Below are 23,546 nucleotides of genomic sequence, written 5' to 3'. Positions count from 1 at the left end.
AGAAATGTTCGTCGTCTTGACACATTTAAAATTCAAACCTCCGACACCAAGGAAACCTACCCTACATAGTAGAATACTGACAATGAGCACCGACTAATGCTCGAAACTTGACGGGCCGCGTCCCACCCTACCCCGCCCTATGAACACAAACTTGTACTGACTGTGACAGTGACTGTGATGCCAAGCTTCCCCATCATTGTTTTCCTTGACCGACCAGACCATGGTCCCAAACGATCCAATGCTTGGTTAGCAAGAGCAAGTGCCACCTACAGGATTTCGACGACGCACGCGATTGCTGTTTTCTCGCGGAGAGCTCGGAATGACGCTTCCTCCGCTGTCATCTTTGTGGACCACCAACACTCTCTTTGGAGAAACGCAACAGCTCAGTGCTCGTCGGCAGTATCAACCACAGCATCAAGATCGAGACGACAATCACGATGGTCTTGATTTCTCACGAAATGAACGTCTTCGGGACGATCCGGATGTCCACATTGGCAAGCGACACTCCTTGAATAAAATTAATCAATTTCTCTTCGGCTTCATGTACGAAGACGAGAACGAGGAAGACGACGATGATGTTTTGTACCGATCTACGGTAGAACCCTCGACACCACTATGGAACCGACTCAACCTGTCATTGTTCGGTATACTCTGGTTGCTTTCTACGGCTGAAATTATTCCCGTTACGTTGGTGGTTTCCATGTGCGATAATTTTGTGGAGGTATCGGATGGAACGTGGACCAGCGACGCTACGACGATTCCGTCAACGACTGCCACTTCCGCTGCAGCACGCTTGGCAGCGGCTGCCGTTTTGGGCACGTCCATGGGAAAACTGATCAATGGACCCTTGACGGACGTGTGGGGAGCCCGCCGATCTTTATGTGTTGCTTCCGGGGCCATGGCGGTGGGTCTCGTCCTGCTGGCTACGGCAATGACGCTCGACACTGCCGCGATGGCTTGTTTTCTGGTGGAATACGCTTACGCCATAACGTGGCCGTGCTGTGTGGTGATTTTGGCGACGCACTATCGCGGAAACGCATCCGGTATGTACGAGGGAGGCATCTACGTCACATCACTCGCATCCCGTTTGGGAGCCCTTACTGGTATTCCCCTCGCATCCGTGTTGTTGCGGCATACAACAGAAGCAACAACAACAACAACAACAATGGTTGGATCCTCTTGGCGTTTGGTGGCTCTCTTGGCTGCATGGATTGCACTGGTTGCCTCGTCGGTGGTATACTTTTATGTTGCGGATACACCATCCCGAAAACACCAACCACAGAATCCGCTAGACCCAGTGTGGCTCAACAAGTGGTTTCCCTCTTACGCCAACGGAAGTCGTCCTTTGACGCTTTCGACCACCTTACGACTGATACCCTTTGTTGTACGCTACAACTTGGTTCCTTCCATGAAGCATGTACTGCGGAGTGGTACATTCTGGATGGTGGCCTTGGCGCACACGGGATCGAGTATGGTGCGCACGTCGGAACGATTGATCGGCACATACTTGTCCGATACGAGTAACGATAGCCTCTCACACAACCGTGCCGGCGGCCTTGCCGTCTTTTTGTCGCTGGGGACCGTCATAGGTTTGCTCGTGGCTGGGAATCTCTTTGCTACTTTGCACGAACGCGCGCGCAAACGACTCGTCACTCGACTGTATATTCTCACAATTAGTGCCTGCTACGTACTAGCCTTGTTGGCCATTCCGGCCGTGCGGAATACGTGGCAAGCACCGGAGCTGGTCACGACCTTTCAAGTCATGGCCGTGGCTGTGGCCGGTTTCGGAATTGCCGTACAATTTTATCATATTCCCGGTTTGGTCGGTGCGACCTTTGGCTGTGACAAAGGCTTGTTCGCGGCCTACGTCGACGGGGTTGCCTATTTGTTTGCTTCGTACGTATGGCGCCTAGTGATTGGCAAGGCTGTCCAGGATCCCGTCGATGATGACGGACTCGGGTGGGCCTACGGATGGGCGGCGGTAGCCTTGTTGCTCATCCTTTCGGCGGTGCTCATGGTAGAGTTCATGGAACACTACTTTTGTCGATCACTTCATCAACAGGGCGGGACTTACGAAACAATTATCTTTGCGTAGAGATGGAAACGGGAAACATAGTACCGGATGGATTCGATGATAGAACAGTGTATCTCTAGAGTTGTATCAACACAGTCATTTTACACTGAATGCGTTTCTTTATTCACACACACTCATAGTAACGTCGTCGTAGCGAAAGGCTACGTTGGGGAGACAACTATGAAACTTCTTTCCACTACGTCCTACATCCTTTCCTGCATACATACTCGTCTGCGTTTGTAAACAAGTATGCACTAAAGCAAAGTACCAACGTCTGTTGTGTGGTTGCTGAAAGTATTTTCTTAAAACTTCATTTTGTGGGGCTTGTCGCTGCTCGACAAAGTAAAGTGTGCCGCCAGGTATCCTTCTAGCATGGGCACGGCGGCAACGGCCTGGAGCAAGGCAGCGTCCACTTTTTTCTGATCTTCTTTGCGCGCGTCCGAGACAACGGCCGGCTTGGGGGCAGCTCCCTCAAAGAATGCCTCTTCGCCCTCCTTGGTGTCGTCTTTGGATCGGGAAAAGTATTCGTCGGTAATGGAGGCGGCGTCGACTTTGGAAATATCCACCTTGGTGGAGGTGGCAATCACGTACGCCGGGTTGACGCGACGCAAGGGGACACCGTTGATTTTGTAAGGACCCGATACGAGCAAAAGACCGGATTCTAGGGGCTTGAGGCAGACCACACGCTTTCCACGGAAACGACCGGCGAGAATGATCAGGACGGTTCCGGGTGTGATCGACTTGCGGATTTTGGGGGGATTTTGCCGGACCTTGTAAGTCGACTTTGACGACTTGGCGTCTTCGGCAGGGTAATACCGGGGCGGTTTCTGTGAGGATTCGTTCGAGCAAGAAGGAAGGCACACAACAAAGTGAGAAAAGGAGCACTACAGATCCATACAAACAATTATCTATACAAAGAGTCGAGAGAGTATGACAGGATGACTTCCCCACTCCAGCCGCCGGCAACGACAATTTTTTGAGGGACTCTTGGAGACTCGGCACGAGTTCAAGCACACTACTATTGTACTACTGACAAGTGTACTTGCACCGTAACGCGGAGGAAAAGGCTGTGCAGTGCACCTTACGCAGCGTGTTCAACCCAGACCAGCCACAATGTCCGAAAACTCGTGAACGTCGTTCGTTGAGGCCGATGCTTCTACTCGATCTGGCGCCTTGCTCGACTGGTGACTATTAATAACAAGGACAGCTCAGCTTGTCCACACTTACAGTGGCGGCAGCAGTCATCTTTGCAAAGTGATACGTATAAAACGATACGACAGCTTGAAAGATGGAATGTTGTCGGGGATGCGAGAGGGTGAGCCGCGTGCGGGGCGAATTAACAGGAAGAAACCAAGGGACACCGCACACCAGAGTATCGAGTGCGGTAGTCCTCCCGTGTCGTCCTCGTGTGGGTGCGAGCGAACGAACGAGAGGGGGTCGGACCGCCAGACAGAAACGGGACGACTACCAACTAACGGGAGACTCCCACAGCGTACGACGGGCGGTCAATTATTGAATTTAGTAAGTCGGTAACTGTAAAATGTGCTCCGGCATCGTCGAGACCCTACCCTGTCTATATACGGTCGATGGACCGACTGTGACATTCGGAAGAAAAAAGTCCCGTATCGAGGGGGGCGGGATAGAATCCGGAACAAGCCCTTCAGAAAAAGTCAATTTGAGAGAGAACACCTTCGAACAAATTTAACGTCTATTTAACGATATATAGTCCCAAAAATTCTCAAGGCTGGACCTCTGGGATGTTCCACTTTTATTCATTGTATACCGAACTGAGCTGTTTGAAAAAGTCACTCTTATAAGATTACGCTGGCCGGGTACGAAGGAACGAGACCTTCCCGTGGTATCCATATATATCCGTATGCCAGCCGCCGGCATAGCTAGGAGGAAATCGCCGCGCTGATTTGAGTCTTTCGGTTGTGGGCACAGGCCTACCCCCTCCTCCACGCTTAGACTCCGTAGCCCTTCTTCACCCACCAGCCATGGCGTGCTAAGAATTACTTACAGAAAATCCGTGTCTAGCTAGGAACGCATTTACACTTACTGCAAGGTACGTAGCTAGCAAGCTAGCTTTTTCGAGAGGCAAGTAGGTAGATAATCTCCCACGAGAGCGTTTTTCGAACGTATATTCTGCCGGAGCCCTGCCGTACTTTTGTCTCTGCCGAGAGAGAGAACGCATGACTGTGCTGTCTTTTCAATACTCCGAAAACACAAAGAGCCCAATAGCTGTCCGAACCTTGTGTGCCGCAGCGGGAAAACGAACAATCCACACCATAGCCACAGACCTGTAAATCGTGGGATTCGGCGCTTCACTTTGGTGCCGTCTCGGACACGAGCTCTCGTTTCACAGTCAGTGGCCGGTAAAGGTGGCAGAAGAAGGGCTGGCCTTTTCGGGGAGACAGATCTTGCGGAGACACAATTCAGACGCTTCCCGGTGCCATGATGGTATTGCATCCTGATGCTAATTCCAATCGTCCCTCGTCACCGTCCACGACCAGCAGTACCAGTAACAGCAGCAGTAACAACGCTACCGCTGTTGCCGCAAACCTGAGCAGTACAACTGCCACGACTGCAACAAGGTCCGAAAGCTCCCTTCCCATCAAATCGGGATCCGAGCGTCCGGCTGTTGTCGTACCGCAATTGCGGAGAAGGAGATCCAAAGGAACGATTGCGGACTTAACTCGGAAATCTCCATCCTCGGGAAACGAATCTGGATTACCGGTAGTCACTACCGCAAATGAAGGGGCCCTTGTCAACAGTAGTTCACAGGCGTCATCCTCATCCACGTTGGAGGATTCCGTATCACCGCAACAGCAACACTTATCCACAATCTCGTCGTCTTCCAAAGACCGTACACCGCAACAGCAGTCGCCGCTGCACAAAAATACAGAAAGCATGGAAGTGGCCAACCCGAGCACGAAGAGTTTTATACCGAACAAACCGAATCATGTTTCAAAATTAGCTTTGCTGTGTGCACAAAATGCAATGAGGCTCGGTGCACGTACGCAACTTTATCTGTGTCCTCCGGGAAAGGTCCGGAGGACGCTACAATCGGAGCTCTTGCGGCACTCCTCGCGATTTGCCAATAGCGGTAGTACAAATTCTTCCGATGTCGGCTTGGACCACATGGTAGATCTCACTCGCTACGAACAAGATGAGCAAGATTTTTTGCGAACCAGCAACAGCTTTCAAGCGGAGCAGGATGAAGACGACGAAGAACACAGCAGCGGTGATGAGGACGACCCCGTGTCTTCGTTTACTTTTCCAGACAACAGCAGTAGCATCGTTCATTCAGAATCTCGGGAACCCTTGTTTACACCATTTGGAAGGGATTTGAGGTTGTCCAACCCCAACGGTGCTCCGGTGCTACTCGGCGGTAGCGGTAGCCTCAACAATAACGGAAGGCTGGCCTTCAATCGACGCAAATTGCGCTTTTTTGACGCCATTGCGCCACAAGATTCCGCCACGGCCCGGGCCTACCTACGGTGCGAACTGAACAGAAGCAAGAAACGAGCCGCGCTGTCCTTGTCGCGACATTTGAAACGTGTACACATGGAAGAGGTTCGTCGAAAACGCACTGCGCAAGGAGAAATTGTAGACGACCTTGTATTGACGGAAACGCCGGAAGAGCGCGCCTTACTTTCCGGTACGGTGTCTAAATTACAAGCACCCATGACTCCGAGTCTTGCCGCCGCACTGTTATTAGAAAGCCTAAAAGTCGGCAGACCAGAATCAATTGAAGGCATGTCAAAATGCTACGATGGAATTGTCGCCGCTGGCACGGCCGTTTTGGATTCAATGGAGAGCAATCCAGCCTCACAGCAGGATACTGGCAATAAATCACGTGCTACTCGTTCAGAGATCGTCGCGGCTCTGGCACCCCTGCTAATTACAAGTTTAGAGCAACCGTCAGGAGAGTTGTTTGTTCTTTTGGCAAAGTTGCGCCAGATGTGCGGGACCGTGCGGTATCAGCGGCGATTCGTGCAACGTGTAGCACCATGTTTGATTCGTCCACCCAATTCTGCCATGTGGTGTCTCAAGCACCAAAATGACATGGAATCTATTCTTGCCGCAACGGAGCTTATCTTGGATTCGGCCATGGACATATTTAGCAAAGGTTGGTACGAACGCGGACAATTACTCTTAGCGGATACAAAGCGGGCAGAAACATTGAAGGCCGCGGCCAAGCAATTGCGTGACTTGAGCTCAGAGCCAACCACTGGCAGTCTCGCATTGAGTGGGACCGGGAATGGATTGACCACCACCGCGCGTGCACGACGCTTAAAAAATGACAGCGGCGTCAGTGGTGCCAACAACCAGCTGGCCGAGTGGGAGGTCATAGCTGTGGATAGGCAAATTCGCGTCTCGATTGCGAATGCGCTCAAGTCTGATTGGTCACGATCGACGATACAATCCGAAATCAAAAGTCACTATCGACGCCCATCACCAGTAAACAAGGCTGCGCTGCGTGCTATACCGAGTGGCAGTAGCGACATGAGTCCGAAGTCCATGGTTTCGTCGTCGCCGCGTAGTCCTGCACGAATAATGATTCCGGTTGCGTCCACTCCCAAATCTCCCCCTCATCTGCCGTCGGTTCAATCGTCGACAGCGGAAGTTCTGGAGAATGTGTTCGGACCATCGTTTGCTGAAGTAAACGTACAATCCGAGCGCGCATTTACCCCTCCACCACATAACAGCCAGTCCAACCCTGCGATGCCACAACTCAAGGTGTTCAAAGATGACAAGCAACTAGAATTTGCTGAGGCTTTCTCAAGCTCTCCACAATCAAATCAGACACCGCCGAGATCGCCTCATTCTCCAAAAAAGGCAGAAACTGATACTTTGAAATTTACAGAAAATGCACCGGCACTTACTCCTTTGTCGTCTCCTATCCGAGGCAAGGTTATCGGGGGGAAAGAAGTGGCTGGGGCCTCGCATCCTTCAAGTTCGGCGCCAACAACACCTTTGTCTCCTTCTTCCATTGGTTCTGCCGAGATAGTTTCTTACAAACCTGTATCTGCGGCGACCGTGCCGTCTTCCTCGGGATCAACAGCTCATTACCGCATGTTGACCTCGACAGCAGCTGAACGCAAGAGAACGGTCGCAGCCTGTCGAGCTCTCCGCGCACAGATCCAGCGGTTTGAAGATGCGTTTTTACAGCTACATGGCCGTTCTCCGAAAGGTGCTGTAGAGCGAGCGCCGCTCACAACGACCTATGCACAATATCGGGAATGGAAACGGGCAATTCGAGCAGACGCAGCTTCTCGCATTCAAGCGCTCTTTCGTGGTTTTCGAACACGAACGCTGCTTCTACAAGGCAATCGTCCAGAAATTTTACGCGTTGTTTCCCGTCGGGCAGGAAGATCAGATTTTACGTTGCCCGATTTGAATTTACCATCTGACATTGGCGATTCGGAACCAACAGGTTCTTTGACAAGCAGTACCGAGAACGAATCGCTATTTGAAACATCGGAAAAGCAACCCTCAGGCTTACAATGGGCAAGCAAACAATTGCGACCGCGAGCGAACAGCGGCGACCGCTCAGGGTCGCCCGGAAGCTTGTCATCCTCGAAGAGTCAGTCAGCAACACTTTCGACAGTTCCATCAGCTTTGACAATCCAAGAATTGAAGGGCATGACCCTTCCCGAATTACAAGCTCGAAAGCGAGATCTCAAATCTCAGCTTAAGCAATACGATATGCATTTTGCGCGCAAGCATGGACGAATGCCGATCAAGGCAGAGAAGGAACCCATTCGACATTTGTATGAGAGTTACAACTTTTTGAAGACGCAAATTACGACATTGGAGCACGAACAACGTCGACTTCCACCTCCCTTAAAATCACCCAGTTCGAGCGTTGTGGTCTTTCCGCAGCGAACCGTTTCGCCAACGTCAGGGTCTGAAAGCGGTCAGAGTGCCACTGAAGACGCAGGCTTTTCGGCGAGTCCTAAAACGGCGCGAGGAAAACGGAAGGTGCCTAAGTCTGCTTCTCCGCCGATTGCCTCTGCACCGAGTGCGGCATCCAGCAAAAGTAGCTTGCCTACTGATCTTGCTAGTCTTAAGATTGAAAAGGGGCAGCTGCATCAAATGTTGAGATCTTACGAGAAGGACTTTTTCCGAGAGCACAAACGGCAGGTCTCTAGTTTTGCGGATATAAAACCAGTCGCGAGTCAATACCGTCGATACAAAGAGATAAAAAGGGCAATTGCAGCGCAACAGCAAATGGGAAGATAACCTTCTGATATAATCGGAGCTAACAATTCTGGTCTTGCCATTTTTTCTAAACATCGATGGAGTACGACACTCTCTCGTATTACTTACAGTTGCTCGAAGCAGTAGTAAGAGATTCTATCAGTATGACGGTTACTCTAGTGTAAGCAGTTTCCTCTCCTTTCAATATTCATTTGGAGGTACTTTAATTGCCTTGGCGAAACTGTGGCTAGTTGTACATCCTCGTTGTAGAATTGACATGAAGCATCTCTTTGACTCTGTGAAGGCTGACTCCACAATCTTGACGGAACTTTCGTTGGTCAGTAGTCCCCATTCCCGTGGCCAAAATTATGAGTTACGCTAGCACGAGCTCTTTGGCCAGGTGAACGAAAGCTTTAGCGGCAAGCAAGGCAATACTTTCCGATTCGCTTTTAGATAGGTTGTTACAGCCAATTGCTGACCAAACGCAAAGCAAAAAAATTCGTTTCGTGCGCGTCACCATGAATCTGAAATCCCGGCGGTTAGTATTCGTGATTTCCCTGCGGTAAAAGGGGAAGGCTTAAAAGTTGCATCTGTGGCAGTACTGAATTCAAAGGTTTGTTCAGACTGATCGTCTGAATAGAACACAAGCAGTAATATAAAAGCAAGGCAAAGTACGGTTCCATTCACCAGAAATGTGTCCTCGTAGCCAATCGCATCCGTAAGAGGGCCACAAACGATCGCTCCAAGTACGTAGCCCATATCTCTACTGAAGCGGTAGAATCCGAGTGCGAGTCCGCGGTAGGCAGGATCTACCTCATCGGCCGCACCAGCTTGTAGTGCCGGATATGCCAATGCGGTCCCAAATCCTAACAACACATCCGCGGCCACCCAAACATGAAAGTGCTTGGAACCTGCCGCTACACCCCAGCAATACGAAGGAAGTACATAGATGACCATTGAAACCGCACAGCATCCTACCCCTGCTACCAGGAATGATTTGCGACCAAAACGATCAGATAAAGCCCCAGTAAAAGCTTGGGCACTGCCCCAACATAAAGGATAGATAGCAATCAACCAATCAGTTCGCACGTCACTCAAGCCATGTTCATGTTTGAAGAAGACCGGGAATGAACCCCAACAAAAACCGTCTTTGAAGTTCAACGACATGCCTCCGAAGCAAAGAGCGACGTAGCTCCGATTCTTTAAAAGAAGTGAGCTTAAGCTCGTCTCTGGCGACTTCAACATCTTAACAGAACGTAGAGGGCCAGAACTGGTCCGCTGATCCCTGCGGCTGGTTGACACATAGCAAGAAGTAGCAAATGAAAATGCGGTCATCGGTTGAGTCTCCATGTCACCGTCATTTTCCTTCACCGCTTCCTTATCAGTCGTATCCAGCGTGTGCGTCGACATCCGCCACGGGGAAACGTAACCTTCATCTACACTACCATAAGTCTCGCCGATGCCGCAATTGGTGGTATCGAGACGGCTACGATCAGTGCAATTTGGAGTGTCTATTCGCTCTTCGTCCAGCTTACTGGGCTGGGTACTCAGTAACCGAGCATACTTCTTCCGATTGATCCGTTCGGATTCTGTTTGTTCGGCCCTCACTTGATCCAAAGTATCTTGCAGGGGTATGGTCGACAAAAGTCCCAACACGCTTATTGAGGTTGCCACATAAAAAGGAACAGGTCGAAACCCGTACACTGAAGCAAGTCGCCCTGCAAGAACGTTTACAATGGCAGTCGAAACGTAAATTGTTGATTCTCCCATACCCACAGCGATTCCCCTACGACGTGATCCCATTAGATCAATTAATAAAAAGAAAAGCGAAGAGCCTAGCAACCCTTGTGACAGTCCAAAGAGAACATTCATGAGTGTAACGCCGCTCCAAGAATTCGCCACAATAACGTAGGGCATTACGGGCAAGCCTACCAAGCAGCCCAAAATCAGTACTGGTTTCCGGCCAAGCGTATCAGCCAGACTACCACTCATGGCGTTGGCAAGGGCTTTGGCTAGACCAAACGTGGCGACAAAATGGAGCCGCGTCGACGCTTTTGTTTCGTTGAAAATCTGCACAGCCATGCGCGGAAGCAATGATCGTTCAAACCCACACGAAGCTCCCATACAAGCGAATCCAAGCAATAGAAGTCCTAGCTGGGAAATTGGGAATCCTAGCGATGTGGCGCCGTCTATGCAAAAAGGCCGAGAGAAGAACATCGTGAACAAAATGTTGTTGTCTAGTAGACTTCCATAACTTGCAAAAACCCCACAACTCTTGACTGTGAGATTGTGCGCGTACCGCTAAAACGGGGAAAAAAGAAGGGAGAGTGACATTTCGGCCTTCAAGGAACGGATATAGTGTCAAGATCACAAAGGCCGATCGAGGTCGCGCGAGTGTCGTCAGCCATAATGAATCCAACTTCTTTCACGTTCTACACAGTTCTTGATATGTAAAACCATGAAGCATAAATTCTATTTAGCAGAAAAGAAGTCTTGTATTTACCTATAATTTTCGAGACAAAAGATATTTTGCATCCCAACTCGAACTTATCCGACCTCGCAACAACGGACTAGCATGCTCACTCATGTCAATCAATCGATTAACAGTAACAGCTAATTGTAAAACTTGGCGGAGCAAATTTATATTTACTGTTTGTGCGTCCTTTCATCGAAAGAGAAAGATGTGGTACGGTCGGCGTACGTTTTCTTCAAGGCTGTTCTGAAGTTGTCCCGCCCGTCAAGGAAGTTCTTTCGACTGAGAGGATGGGATTGGTCATCCTAAATGGCAAGCGATTCGAGGACAACGATTTTGTCATTAATTTCGATGACGCCTGTCTGTATGGAAGAGATGTGCAACTGCTGGAATCCTCGACTGGCTGGTTGAACGATACGTGCATTCATTACTACTTCCGGCGCCTGGCCTCTAAGGATAATTCGAGATCCATCTTTCTAGACCCATCCGTCGTCTCGTTCCTGATGCATCAGTGTGACGATAACGACGACCTTGTGGACATTTCGCGAGGGTACGACAATTGGACTTGTTCCAGACTGTTTGTACCCATCAACGACAACTTGTCGTCGGAGAACTGGACGACACCCGGGGCCGGAACACATTGGAGCTTGTTAGTGATTGTACCAGCGCAGTCACCTCTCTACCTGCACATGGATTCAGTTCCGGGATCCAAGAATGCACTGACCGCGCAAGCGGTGGCCGAAAAATGGGAAGAGGCCTATTGGCTGACATTGCCCTATCAGAACGAAAGAGCAATTCGTGTACAGGAACTGGATGTACCAAGCCAACGCAACGGGAACGATTGCGGAATGCACGTGCTGGCAGCTGTCCGTGCGCTACAAGGTGTTGAGGCGGAGGCATCTGTAGCAGTTTATCGAGCGAAGCTTGCGGATACGCTGGAAAAGGATCTGTCCAAAAATACAATGTTCATGAAGGACTTTCGACGAGAAATTGTCGATGAAATTGCCTCCTTTGTTTCGTAGAAAGCGACATTCGTTTCTGTCGAGCCAAGTCTACTCCACGCAGTGAGAAGAGATGTACAAACCCAACGTTTAGAGTTAACAATTACATTCCTGTATCCCTTTATTTTTTCTATGAAAAACTAGATTTACTCTGCCAGATTGATAGACGCCCGGTCCAGCTTAGTCTTGAGGTAGTAAACGTACGCCGACAGCAGAACGAATGCCACAATAAAGAGACCAATAAAAACAGAAGCAGTCTTGTTGGCCTTAGCCTCAGCAGTAACAACGGTCCCATCCTTGCGTACAATTTTGATACCCTCCATGTAGTTACAGGCGGAGGTGTTAGGTGAGTAGGATGTACCAGAGGGCAGGTTGGATTCGCATTTTCCGGCCGCGGTGTAGATTGTTTCGCAAACATCCGCCACAGTATCGGCATCTTGCGCATCGTTTCCGTCGTTGTTGTTCTCGGCGGGTTCTTGACAACTAAAACAGTCCATATCAACGAGGTTGGCTTTTCCGTAGGGTAGATCATCACCAGCAAGCTGGTAGTAGGTTTCTCGTCCACCCGAATTATCGGCAAAGGTCGTGCATGCGTCATCGGTAAAAACGCCTAGGTAAATAGACCCTCCCTGGCTAGCACAGTACGGTCCGACGTAGTATGCTGCGTTAAAGCTGGCTTGTGCACAATACATGTAATTCCCCAGGTTGAATTGCTGTGCGTTGTTACCACCATTGTTTGCGTTGTAAGGGTTGTTTTCCATACACACTCCATCCATGTTGTGCCCCGCGTAGCAATCCCACAAGCACTTTTCTTGGGAATAGTTGTCGTCGCCATTGTTGTCGCATTGACAGACGTAGTTGTACAGGTAATCGCACCGGAACTGTTGATACTCCTGCTTGGCTTCAATGTAGGCAGCCAAGTACGTGTTCATATCAATAATGTAGTCACCGTAGCCTCCACTGCAACCCTTGGCGGAGGAGCTCGAGCACGAGCCCGTCGGACACAATCGGAAACGCACGAGACGCTTGGTAGCAATACGGACATCGTCGTTACCGTTGGCCTGTTCGTTCCATTGCGAGATGTGGTGACATCCCTGAAACTTGATGGAATATCCCGAGATCCACGTACTTTCGTAAGCCGCATTATTCTGGTCCAGCTGACGAGCGTTGGCTAGCAGTTTCATGCCCAGAGTGGAGTCGGCGGGAATGTCCTCGAGTTCGTGAAGCTGTGGCGTCGCCACCACCACCACCACCGGCGCGGCTAACGACACTACGAGGTAGGAAAGCAGGGCAAGCGCCAATTTCATGATAGTGGCGATTGAATCTGTGAAAAAAGCTAGTTTGTGCGAGTGAATGAAAAAAAAAAAGAGACAAAATGAAAAGTGAGGACAAGGAAACATGCGGTCGCGAAAGCAAGATCGTGTCGGCCGATCCATGCCAAGGTGATGCTTTCGAACAGCTGGAATGTATTGGTCAAGGATATTGAGCGAGGTCGGAGAGTACAGGTTTTCTCGTTCGCCTAATAGTGTATGCCGGAATTAGCGGACGGTTTCCACATCCTTTTCCGATCGCGCTCGGCCCTGGTCGCGAGCGAATGATCCGTCCCGCCGACTGAGTCTCGTTTTCGCAAACCGTCGAATGCACCAAAGAGCGTTTTCTGTATCACGTACCAGATCGGGTTGCGGTAGACCCCTTTCAGTTAAAAAAAAAGGTTGGAAATTAGAGTGCGCGACACGAGATCACCAGCAATACTATGTGCCAGTGGGCGAGGAGGAGTGACAACGATACGTGAGCGTAAAGAGGGGCCCAGGAGTGGGGATTCCGAGAAAGACGCCCCGCGCTAGATCGCCAGTGATCGTGACTCTCCAGACCGCTCGCACGTTGGTTTCCCCCAAAACTCTGCACTCTCACGAGGACTCTGTTGTAACGGTACCGTTAAAAACAGGTTTGGCGAACCTGCTTTGCTGGCGCGCGCTCCGGGAGAGAAAAGGGGGCAAAGACCGGACTGCGGGCGAGTAGTGTGCCCACTTTGGGCGAGACGAAGGCTTCGCTAGCGAGCAGTCCGATTCGAGGCTTTTCCATTGGTCTATCGAAATATCAAAAATTCCATAGAACGATTGGAGGCGATTCCGAATACCTATCACTCCGATCAGCTGTCTGTATCTAACATTGTCACAGTAGAGCGGTATTAGAGAACACGAAACAGCAAACAAATTTAATAGGAAAAAGGACATTTCAGATCTACCGTCGTGAGGAAGCCAATTGATCCAAGCATTAGCGAGCCCAACGTTCTCGCTGTCCCCTCCTAGTGATAGTTGGTTCAGCACGTTGGGGGAGCCTGCCGTCTCCGAAGCAGTCAACGCTCTCTGTCAATCTCCGTGTGTTGTTGTGATTGTCGCTGCGGGAAACACAAGCGATCCATCCGCCTCCAACAATACGGACCCATCCGCATCCCGCCGAGGAACCACCTTTTGTTTGGTGTGAATCGCGATCCCACAAGTCCGCAGGTACGTTTCGGTTACTAGCTTGGTTGTCAAGCCTTTTGTTGGAAACCACAACGATGAAAGGTGGAGCAAGTGTTTAGTTCAGTGTAGTCGTGATGATGGAAGATATGCTACTTCCGTGTAAAGGGATGGCGCTGGAAGTGCATTTACATTAGATGTAAAAGGTTTTTCGCCAGAAATACCTTTGCAGCGCTGTCCGCTATTCTGATCGTGGTTGTTTTTTGTCGTCGTCGTCGTTAAACCATTCCCAGCCTGACTTTCACGCGTCCCATTGTGATTCTTGGTCAATACTTACGGTGTTTCACACTCACTCTCTTTTTCCCTCTTTCAACCGCCGTTGATCGTCGTAGACTATAAACGTCATGAAGCTGCTAGCCGCATTCTCGTTTCTGGTGGCCGCCGTCTCGGCCAACTCCTGGGCATCGGCACATCGCGAGAGGGCAGCCCAAACGGCTTACGTGGGTAGGCTGATGCGTGGGGCGGTACCCACCAACAACTCACAGCTTCGTCGTCTCGAACAGAACAACGGACAGAATATGAACTACGAGATTGACATTTCCGGATACTCGGTCAAGTTCGAGCAATGCCAGTTGGTGAAATCCTTCGATGAGGACCTTGCTGGACAAGAGGACGCTTCCACCGTTTTGGCGACCAAGCGATTCGCCATTTTCCGCCTCTGTCCCAACAATGCCTGTAGCAGCTGTAACTACAACTACGGAGAATACCTCGTAGATCTCGATACATACCTACAGGCTACGGTGGAATATTTGAAGGACTACCAGGAAGAAATGTGCAACACGTGTAACGAATGCCAGAATACTAATGACGATCAAAACAACGGCGGCCGCCAACTCCAGAACAACCAGAACTACAACGTCGACTGCTCTACGTGCTACACCGAATGTCAGAAGATTGCCAACATGGAGACCAATGGATACCTGGATGCTACCAACTTTTTGGAGTGCCAATTGATTTACAGTCCCCAGGACGATTCCGTTGCTGACTTGTACGCCGGACCCATCTGCGCCAGTCAAGGGTCCAAAATCAAGATTGGTGTCTTTACGGACCAGTACTGTACCGACCTCGATGCTAGTAAGGATCCCGATGACTATCTCGTCAGTGAACAGGGAACCCAAATGAAGCTCTCTCACGCCCTTTTGAAATTGACGTACATGGACACATGCATCTCCTGCAAGGAACCCCAGAATGCCAACAACAACGACCAAGGTAACGACGCGCAGGACGCCGATGATGTCATCGAAATGTGTGAGACATTATACAACTCTGGTGCCAAGTGCGAAACCACACATGGGTTCAACAACGGTGTCTCCAACTACAACGGATACGAAAACCAGTTGGCACAGGAAGAAGTGGTATGCGACTTTGTCCAATCCCTGAAATCTGGAACTTACGATGAGTCGGGCGAGATCATTGTATCAGGCGCCTCCAGCTCGATCGGCGGAGGCAATTCGACAACGGGCGGACAAAAATTCGCCCTGTGTTTCTTTATTCTCGGAACCATTGGATTGGCAGTCTACGCCGGTGTATTGCACTCCAAGCTAACGAAGGGTAGCGTCAATTTTTCCTCCAACGGTGGAAACCTTGCATAATTGCATTTTCTGGCCTTTATCACCCATTCTCTTGTTTCTTTCCTATATATCCCGTTAAAGTAATACCATTCTTCTATAATATTAACACATTGTTAATAAAACAGCAGTCTCTATACATTTGACGGTGAAAATTGTCTTTCCAGTAAGAAACGAAGCATATCCGGCTACAGCCAAGGGGCGAGAAGCGTATCTGTATGACAGGGTGAATGTTATTCGATACCGTCAATCATTCAAATGTAGCAGACTCTTTTGTACAGTCATGCGGTGCTCCGAAACATCAGCCAGAGCCCCTGTGGGCCTCCTTCGGGGCGAAAGAGACAAAGCATGCGTACAGTAAAGAAGCGCTCTCGAGGCACATCATTTCCGTCGACTTAAAGGTACACGCCGAAAGCCATATGCAGCGTGCACAGTAGTATGTGCTGCGCATAGTACTGAAAGGTAGATGCTTCTGCGGACGTCTTCGCTCGCAACATGAATACAAAGCAAACCGCCACTGATAGAACAAACACTACAATCCATCCATTTACGATGGAACGTGGAAAGACTACCACTTGGAGATAGGACACTGTGGATGAAGCGAAATATACGGCAAGATCACGATTCGACAAAGATGCTTCGGGCTGGGGGAAACCCGTTGCATCGGAAGTCGGTGCATTCGCTGGCTTCGTTTCCGGCAAGTCTTCCCAAAAAGAGAAAACCTTCCAAAATAAGCTCACGATTACTAGGCCCAGCCACATATCCACTGAATAATGAAATCCTTCGTAAATTTCGACGGAGTAGTCCAATAGCAACAAACAGACGAGGCAGCCTCCAAAAACTTTGCTCGGGTGCGCAGACACCGCCACACAGGCGAGTGTACTGGTAACGGTTGCGTGTCCAGAAATGATTAAATCGTTACATCCTCCGTGTGCGGCTGGCAAAAATCCTACCGCAATCCATTCCCAAACATCGGTCGGTGGAGGACTCGGAAAGCGTTGGGCAAAACAACCCGAAACTTGAGACGGAACGACTGTCAGCAAAAAAGAAACGGTCCGAACGAAGCGCGAGGCAGACAGAGTGTAGATCGCTCGAGTGCCCACCGCGTAAAGTTGTCTGGTAGGATGGTAGCGGTCGAGGACGAGAAAGGAAGCACCGAGGGCCGAAACCAAACCCCACTGAACATTCCATACCCGGCGCAACTGTACCACCTGATGTTTTGTGAACCCCTGCATTAAAGATTGGAAGAGACGTTGCCCGTTGTCTTGAAGTGGTGGAGGTTCAGTTTTCGGATTCTGCCCGGGAAAAAAGGTAGCTGAAACGACCCAGATCATAAAGTTTTCGGTAAGCATGACCCCGGCGAGGACAAGCACACTGATCACAACCTGCGTTGGAGGAGGCGCCACGGTTCGTTTAAATCTCTTTATTTGGATGGCGTCACGTGCCGTTGTGATTCCAAACCATAGAAGCGCAGCACTGGCCAAAGCAGCAGCAATGTACTGAGGCAACTGAGCGCCGAGGGTGGTGGCGACGATTGTCGATGGAAGAATGCGTTGGGAACCGGGGCAGACGATTGCTAAAACGGCACAAACCACAGCGGGTAAAAGCGTCACAGCTTTCAAAAGCTGAGCCGTTTCACACCACAGGAAAGCGAGGTAAAGTAAGCCCGCTACGCTCACGGTAACGCACACGGATAGTTTGGAGGTATATGTGGGAAAGCGTAAAGCGAAAGGCGTCTGTTGACGTTTGCCGTGAATTTTGAGCGTAGAAGCAGAGTCTCGTGGCTCTTCTTCATCCGCAGAATTATGCACCACCGGCACTGTAGTTCCAGGTAAAGGAAGGGGTCTTCTTCTTAGCATCATATACTCCCAGACAGCTCCGTTAGAGGCGACCAAGCTCATTGCGATTTTGTGTAGCTCCCTATGAATGCCTCGTGGGACAGGAAACTCGGCGTTCACAAAACTCGTAACAATTATCAGTGGTAGCAGGAAAGATGGTGTACGTGACGTGTCAAAGCACATCACCTAACTGCGACATCACAAATGTTGGTCAAAAAATGTCGAGCGGACTTGAGAGATAGGTTTTCTTCTCGCTCGTCCCGTCGCCCTTGTAGTCTCGCTTTTCGCTCGACTAGCTTATTGACCAATGCTCTCCTGTGAGCATTTCCTGTGTCCTCTTTGCAGCTCATTGTCATTTACATCTCTTTTGGAAGAGAGCGATAGTAGAACAATGAGAAAGGTCCGGAATTGCTCTTCTAGCCCTTACCCTAACCTTAAATAATGTTGCAAAACCTTTCGTACCAACACGTGTTGGTTTTCGTCTATCCTTCTACCCGTCAGCAACCTTGCTAGAGCACCCTTATCCCGCAGGATCTGGCGGAGCGCTCCCCTATCTAACTGTAACTACGAAATAGAGTAGGGCTCGCTTCGTCCACGCATCTTTCGCTTTCGTGTGGTCGCTTCCTTTGGTGCCGACCATGTTGAGAAGTGCGCATAAGCAGTATTGGGTGCGCAACTTGCAAGGAACTGTTGCGAATTCAAAAAGCAAAGAATCCGCAAGCCGAATTGACTTCGCGTCGCCGTTGATTCAGTACAGCCAGGCAGCTTGACAACCGAAAGCCTTCGGCACTTTTCGAACCCGCACCAGGTACCGGAAGACAACCGACGATGTCGTCGCCTTCCTCCTCCACGCTGCGATTCGCGCAAGAATGCGATTCAAAGCGCATCGAAGCCGTGGGTGTGTACAAAGCCAAGCTTGCGACAGGGACACAAAAACACAAACTTCGTCTTTACAATGCGGTATTTCTACTCCTGTACGTGTACCAAAGCGTTCGTGTAATCACAACAATTGGACAGCCGTACCGCGAGTTTTTGGAAAAGGCCGATCGAGAAGGGTTTCAAGGTACGTTCAAGAGCTAGTTGTCCGAAGCGAGAGCAGAAGACAAGACTTTGTCTAGTAGTAAGCCCGGTCTGTCCGACGAATTCATCTACTCATTTATTCGAACCCACAAAATATTTTCTTATTACTCTTACAGTTATGGAGGGATCCACGCGTCTACGCGCTGAGCTTGAACGATCTTTGGAAGATTTGAACGATCCAAATCGACGCGTGCAAAAGATTGGTTGGACGGATTGGATGGACATGGACATTGAAGAGCTTGCCGCCGAAAAGAAACGGGAGAAAGAAAAGAATGTTTTAGATAGCTTGCCCAAATCGATGCGCGTACCGAACCAGTACTCCGCGTCATTTTGGCCGACATTGCTGCTCGGATTGCTCGTCACCCTGCATGCACTAGTGCTTTTAATGCAGCACTGGAGTGTGTCGTTTGATGTATGGATAAACTATCAGGAACTGAACGCGGAGGAACTGAGCATCCCATCCGAAATGCTGGAGATCGATTTGGATGACGTGGAACTACTTGTCAGTAATTCAAGTAGCCCAAAGACTTCTGCCGACGGCAAGCCTATTCTGGCATCCCGACAAATACACACTGTTCCTGTGCACTTACCGACTCATGCCCGCGTTGTCCCTGCCAAGGGAAAGCACGTTCTCGTTCCAGTTGAATACTATCCCACGCTTGGAATGACCTTTGAATACCACCGTCGCCGATATGTGTATGATACGACTCACAATGTATGGTCCAAGATTCGTTGTAAAGTCGACTTTGATGTAAGCGTCCTAGAATCATGGAAAGGCTTTACAACTCCTCATCGTCTAGTGACCGGCCAAATTCGCTACGGACCGAACTTATTTCAAGTCAAACAACCCAATTTCTTGGATCTCTACAAAGCGCAATTACTGAACCCCTTTTCCGTCTTTCAAATCTTTTGCGTTCTACTCTGGGCTATTGATGATTATTTGATTTATTCCTTCTTCTCACTTTTCATGGTCCTGATGTTCGAAGGTACAGTGGTATTTCAACGTCTCAAGTCTATGCAAATGTTGCAAGGTATGGGCAATCCGTCGAGACTCATATACGTTTTTAGAAGTGGCCGGTGGACACAGGTTGATTCGAGTGGATTGCTGCCGGGTGACATAATGAGTCTGACCCGAGTTCAACCACACCGGGCTAAAAAAACGGAAGAGAATGGTGGAACGAAGCGTCCACCGACGGTCATTGAAGATGATGGAGGAGATGTTGTACCGGCAGATCTACTCTTGCTGCGCGGCTCCACCGTCGTGAACGAAGCCTCTTTAACAGGCGAATCTGTTCCACAAATGAAGGAAGGAATGGTTGAGCTAGAGGCCAACGAACACCTTAGTATGAAGAATAAGCACAAGATGAATGTGGCCTATGCCGGTACCAAAATGTTGTTGTGCCAGGGTGTGCCTCTGGACGACACTACATCGGATGTCTACAGACACTATTCTCAAATTCCGAGTCCACCTGATCAAGGGTGTGTTTGTTTTGTTCTTCGGACAGGATTTGCCTCGGCTCAAGGCAAACTGGTCCGGATGATCGAAGGGTCACAGGAAAAAGTCAAAGGCCACGAACGAGAAACAGGCTTACTTCTGTTGCTCTTATGCGTTTTTGCCGTGGCTAGTTCAGCGTACGTTCTGTACCACGGCGTGCAAGATGAGAATCGCAGCAAGTACGAATTACTCTTGCATTGTATTCTGATCATTACGAGTGTTATTCGACCCGAACTACCCATGCAGATGGCCATGGCTGTCAACAACAGCCTTATGACACTTATGAAGATGCACGTCTTTTGCACTGAGCCATACCGTGTACCGATGGCGGGCAAGTTGGATTCTTGTTTGTTTGACAAGACGGGTACGCTGACGACGGATGAACTAGTGGCAGTGGGTGTTTGCGAGCCACACAAGCTTGCCATTCCAAAGGGTAAAGAAGAAGATGCCGATCAACACTTCTTGACACCAATGAGCAAGCTATTGAACGAAGCGGGGTTGGTTCTGGCCGGATGTCATTCTCTGGTTGTGTACGATGATGAGACGACGGGAGACCCTTTGGAAAAAGCGTCTTTAACGTCTATGCGTTGGCACTTATCGACGTCATCTGGCCATGCCGTTCCTGCACCTGAAAAGGGGAAAAGGGCAGCGGGCAAGCCAATCGTGTTGCGATCTTCTGGCGCGCAAATCTCGGAAGTGGAAATTTTGTGTCGTCATCACTTCAGTTCGAAACTTCAGCGTATGAGTTGTGTTGTCCGTGCAAATAGCAAACAGTATTCGGTTGCCAAGGGCTCGCCAGAAGCTGTTGGACGATTGCTTGCGAGTAAACCAGACGGGTACGATCGCCAGTCCGAGTTTCTTGCCAAGCAAGGTTATCGTGTCATCGCTCTAGCGTTTAAACCATTGGTCTCAAACACCGACGTTCAAAACGCTACTGAGACGCGTGCAATGTGCGAGTCTGACCTGATTTTTGCGGGGTTTATCGCTTTCACATGCATGGTTCGAAAGGACACAGCGTCGGTGCTGCTTCGACTCAAGGAAGGAGGTATGAGTGTAGCAATGGTGACCGGGGATGCGCTTTTGACTGCTATTCATGTAGCAAAAGAAGTGAGCATTTGTGAACCGATCGAAGGTATGAATTTGGAAGTCGACCCGTTAGAGGAAGAAAAGAACGAAGAACTCCGCGCCTTTCTGGACCAAAGGCGCAGAGAAAAAGGCATTGTGAAGCAAAAGAATTCTCAGCTGTCTAAATCTTATCGTCCGATTGCGTACTTGGAGCTCACCGAAACCGGTAACTTATTTTGGCGAAGTTATGACGATGGGAGCAAAGTGTGTGAATTTATTGCAGACGAAATTCCTTCTCTTTCCAAGGGTTATGATCTTGCCACCACCGGTGCTTGCCTGGCAGCGGCGTTGGAACAGGATAAAGAAATGTCCAAGGTCCTAGAATACATCAAAGTTTTTGCTCGTATGACGCCTGACGCAAAGGAAACTGTCATCGAATGTCTTCACTCGGTCAATGCCCTTTGCCTTATGTGTGGAGACGGTGCCAACGACGTTGGAGCGCTGAAACAGGCAGACGTAGGCGTCGCTCTTCTCTCTGGTTTCGGAAATTTGAATGTGGAAAAGGCAGATGAAGGCGAAACAAAGAAAGATGAGAACAAAGGTGCGACCGCTATCATAAGTCAAGAACATCTCAATCAAATTCGAAGCATGCCGGTAATGCTTATCAAGGCAAAGATCCGGACCCTGGGTGCAGATCCGGACAAGTACCCTGACATTGTTGAAAAGAATGATCTCGTGCAACTCTATCAAATCAAGGCACGTGAGTACGCGGTCAAGCAGCACGATGAGAAAAATGCAAAGGATAGAACAAAAATGACCAAAGCAGAGCTCCAAGCCGAGAAACGGAAGGAAATGGCCGAGAAGCAGCAGCGCATGCAGGCCCGGGTTGTCGAGCTCGAAGCACAAGGAGTGCAATGGGCGCAATTCCGAGCCATGAAGGAGTTTTGGAAGGACGAAGTTGAGAACTCGAAAAAAGTCAAGAAGGCACGCGGCGTTGAAGGCTCGGCTGCGACACTGGCGTCTCAGTTCGAGGATCTCGATGCAGGTGATATTCCTATGGTCAAGCTCGGAGATGCCAGTATTGCTGCTCCATTCACAAGCAAGATGCCGAGTATTCGTAGCTGCGTCGACATTGTTCGACAAGGTCGGTGTACACTTGTCTCCACGATCCAGATGGTAAGAAGCTGGCCAAGTGTCGTTTTATGTCTCCCAGCTTTCACGACCTGACTCCCTTTCTCTCTGTTCTTATTAGTACCAAATCATGGCGCTTCAATGTCTCATCAGTTCGTATTCTCTATCTGTTCTGTACCTTGATGGTGTCAAGTATGGTGACTCCCAAATGACGGCTATGGGTCTTCTTGGATCGGTGTCCTTTATGTCCGTTTCTCGATCCAAGCCGCTGGACAAATTGTCCAAAGTGCGTCCTTTGACGTCCATCTTCCATCCTGCATTATTCTCTAGCTTGCTTGGGCAATTTGCTATTCATTTATCGACTATGCTTTTGGCGGTGTACAACGCCAAAACGCATTTACCTCCGGATTACTCTCCCGACCTCGACGGTCTCTTCCAGCCAGGTATCTTGAATACGGTCGTCTTTTTGGTCAGCAGTGTCCAACAGGTTTCCGTCTTTGTAGTAAATCTACAAGGTCGTCCATTCATGACGGGCGTGACGGAAAATACACCACTGCTTTGGAGTCTAGTTGCAACATTTATTCTCACATTTATGTTTGCGAGCGAGACCGTTCCTGGCCTCAATAGGTACTTTCAATTGGTGGCCTTCCCGGAAGAAAGCTTCCGCGACTTTATTCTCCTCATTTTGGTGCTGGACCTGTTGGCCTGCTTTGTATGGGATCGCATCATGCAATTCCTTTTCGCTCGAGACATTTTGCTGGCAAGCTTCGAAGGCACTTCTTTCAAGGATGTTATGAAGCTAGGACGAACCTTTGCAATTGTTGGTTTCCTCATGTACTCTTTCCTTGGAAGCAGTGACCAGTGGGATGAGTTGTTGGCGATGGAAGTAGGCGAGAATTCCACCAATGCGACGAGTTTGTCGGACGATATATCGTTGAGCCAAACTGTGGCGGATGCCGTCAATCGGACTTTGGATCCCTTCCATGAAGAGTTTTAGTGCACCGTTAGAGCAGGCCCACTGACGAACAAGTGCGGACCACCATGCTTTTTCGGGGTATTCTTTGTATTTAGAAAAATGATTTCGTTCCCCCC

At 49.6% G+C, this 23,546-nt stretch overlaps 9 protein-coding genes across 9 annotated transcripts; 5 read left to right on the top strand and 4 right to left on the bottom strand.

Moving 5' to 3' along the window:
* Positions 1 to 319: 319 nt before the first annotated feature.
* Positions 320 to 2,095, top strand: PHATRDRAFT_34147 (predicted protein; the record flags this gene model as incomplete). The annotated part of the gene is made up of 1 exon (XM_002178626.1): positions 320 to 2,095. The coding sequence occupies one exon, from the start codon at positions 320 to 322 to the stop codon at positions 2,093 to 2,095; it is 1,776 nt and encodes a 591-aa protein (XP_002178662.1).
* Positions 2,096 to 2,376: 281 nt separating this feature from the next.
* Positions 2,377 to 3,319, bottom strand: PHATRDRAFT_34146 (predicted protein; the record flags this gene model as incomplete). Its single annotated transcript, XM_002178349.1, has 2 exons — positions 2,377 to 2,958; positions 3,302 to 3,319. 2 exons carry the CDS (start codon positions 3,317 to 3,319, stop codon positions 2,377 to 2,379), a joined length of 600 nt encoding a protein of 199 aa, XP_002178385.1.
* A 1,209-nt stretch (positions 3,320 to 4,528) lies between these two features.
* Positions 4,529 to 8,362, top strand: PHATRDRAFT_44666 (predicted protein; the record flags this gene model as incomplete). The annotated part of the gene is made up of 1 exon (XM_002178625.1): positions 4,529 to 8,362. One exon carries the CDS (start codon positions 4,529 to 4,531, stop codon positions 8,321 to 8,323), a length of 3,795 nt encoding a protein of 1,264 aa, XP_002178661.1. The 3' UTR covers positions 8,324 to 8,362.
* Positions 8,363 to 8,794: 432 nt separating this feature from the next.
* On the bottom strand, positions 8,795 to 10,363 carry PHATRDRAFT_44665 (predicted protein; the record flags this gene model as incomplete). The annotated part of the gene is made up of 1 exon (XM_002178348.1): positions 8,795 to 10,363. One exon carries the CDS (start codon positions 10,361 to 10,363, stop codon positions 8,795 to 8,797), a length of 1,569 nt encoding a protein of 522 aa, XP_002178384.1.
* A 681-nt stretch (positions 10,364 to 11,044) lies between these two features.
* On the top strand, positions 11,045 to 11,776 carry PHATRDRAFT_44664 (predicted protein; the record flags this gene model as incomplete). The annotated part of the gene is made up of 1 exon (XM_002178624.1): positions 11,045 to 11,776. One exon carries the CDS (start codon positions 11,045 to 11,047, stop codon positions 11,774 to 11,776), a length of 732 nt encoding a protein of 243 aa, XP_002178660.1.
* Positions 11,777 to 11,847: 71 nt separating this feature from the next.
* PHATRDRAFT_44663 (predicted protein) lies at positions 11,848 to 13,517 on the bottom strand. Its single transcript, XM_002178347.1, has 2 exons — positions 13,426 to 13,517; positions 11,848 to 13,091 (listed from the first exon to the last, which is right to left on the bottom strand). The coding sequence occupies exon 2, from the start codon at positions 13,060 to 13,062 to the stop codon at positions 11,902 to 11,904; it is 1,161 nt and encodes a 386-aa protein (XP_002178383.1). The 5' UTR covers positions 13,063 to 13,091; positions 13,426 to 13,517; the 3' UTR covers positions 11,848 to 11,901.
* Positions 13,518 to 14,122: 605 nt separating this feature from the next.
* Positions 14,123 to 15,966, top strand: PHATRDRAFT_44662 (predicted protein). Its single transcript, XM_002178623.1, has 2 exons — positions 14,123 to 14,262; positions 14,610 to 15,966. Exon 2 carries the CDS (start codon positions 14,622 to 14,624, stop codon positions 15,867 to 15,869), a length of 1,248 nt encoding a protein of 415 aa, XP_002178659.1. The 5' UTR covers positions 14,123 to 14,262; positions 14,610 to 14,621; the 3' UTR covers positions 15,870 to 15,966.
* Positions 15,967 to 16,240: 274 nt separating this feature from the next.
* On the bottom strand, positions 16,241 to 17,756 carry PHATRDRAFT_44661 (predicted protein; the record flags this gene model as incomplete). The annotated part of the gene is made up of 1 exon (XM_002178346.1): positions 16,241 to 17,756. Exon 1 carries the CDS (start codon positions 17,744 to 17,746, stop codon positions 16,241 to 16,243), a length of 1,506 nt encoding a protein of 501 aa, XP_002178382.1. The 5' UTR covers positions 17,747 to 17,756.
* Positions 17,757 to 19,427: 1,671 nt separating this feature from the next.
* Positions 19,428 to 23,542, top strand: ATPase1-P5 (P5, P type ATPase; the record flags this gene model as incomplete). The annotated part of the gene is made up of 6 exons (XM_002178622.1): positions 19,428 to 19,898; positions 19,947 to 20,860; positions 20,903 to 21,365; positions 21,501 to 21,924; positions 22,231 to 22,499; positions 22,576 to 23,542. 6 exons carry the CDS (start codon positions 19,428 to 19,430, stop codon positions 23,449 to 23,451), a joined length of 3,417 nt encoding a protein of 1,138 aa, XP_002178658.1. The 3' UTR covers positions 23,452 to 23,542.
* Positions 23,543 to 23,546: the final 4 nt, after the last annotated feature.

Source organism: Phaeodactylum tricornutum, chromosome 4, assembly GCF_000150955.2.
Source record: "Phaeodactylum tricornutum CCAP 1055/1 chromosome 4, whole genome shotgun sequence".
Taxonomy (NCBI): Eukaryota; Bacillariophyta; class Bacillariophyceae; order Surirellales; family Neidiaceae; genus Phaeodactylum; species Phaeodactylum tricornutum.
Note: the sequence above shows the minus strand (reverse complement) of the source record. Positions and strands in the feature narration are given on the sequence as shown.

Bases quoted from the DNA above. Each gene is read 5' to 3' on its own strand.
- PHATRDRAFT_44662 (XM_002178623.1), top strand. From the start codon at position 14,622: ATGAAGCTGCTAGCCGCATTCTCGTTTCTGGTGGCCGCCGTCTCGGCC.
- PHATRDRAFT_44663 (XM_002178347.1), bottom strand. From the start codon at position 13,062: ATGAAATTGGCGCTTGCCCTGCTTTCCTACCTCGTAGTGTCGTTAGCC.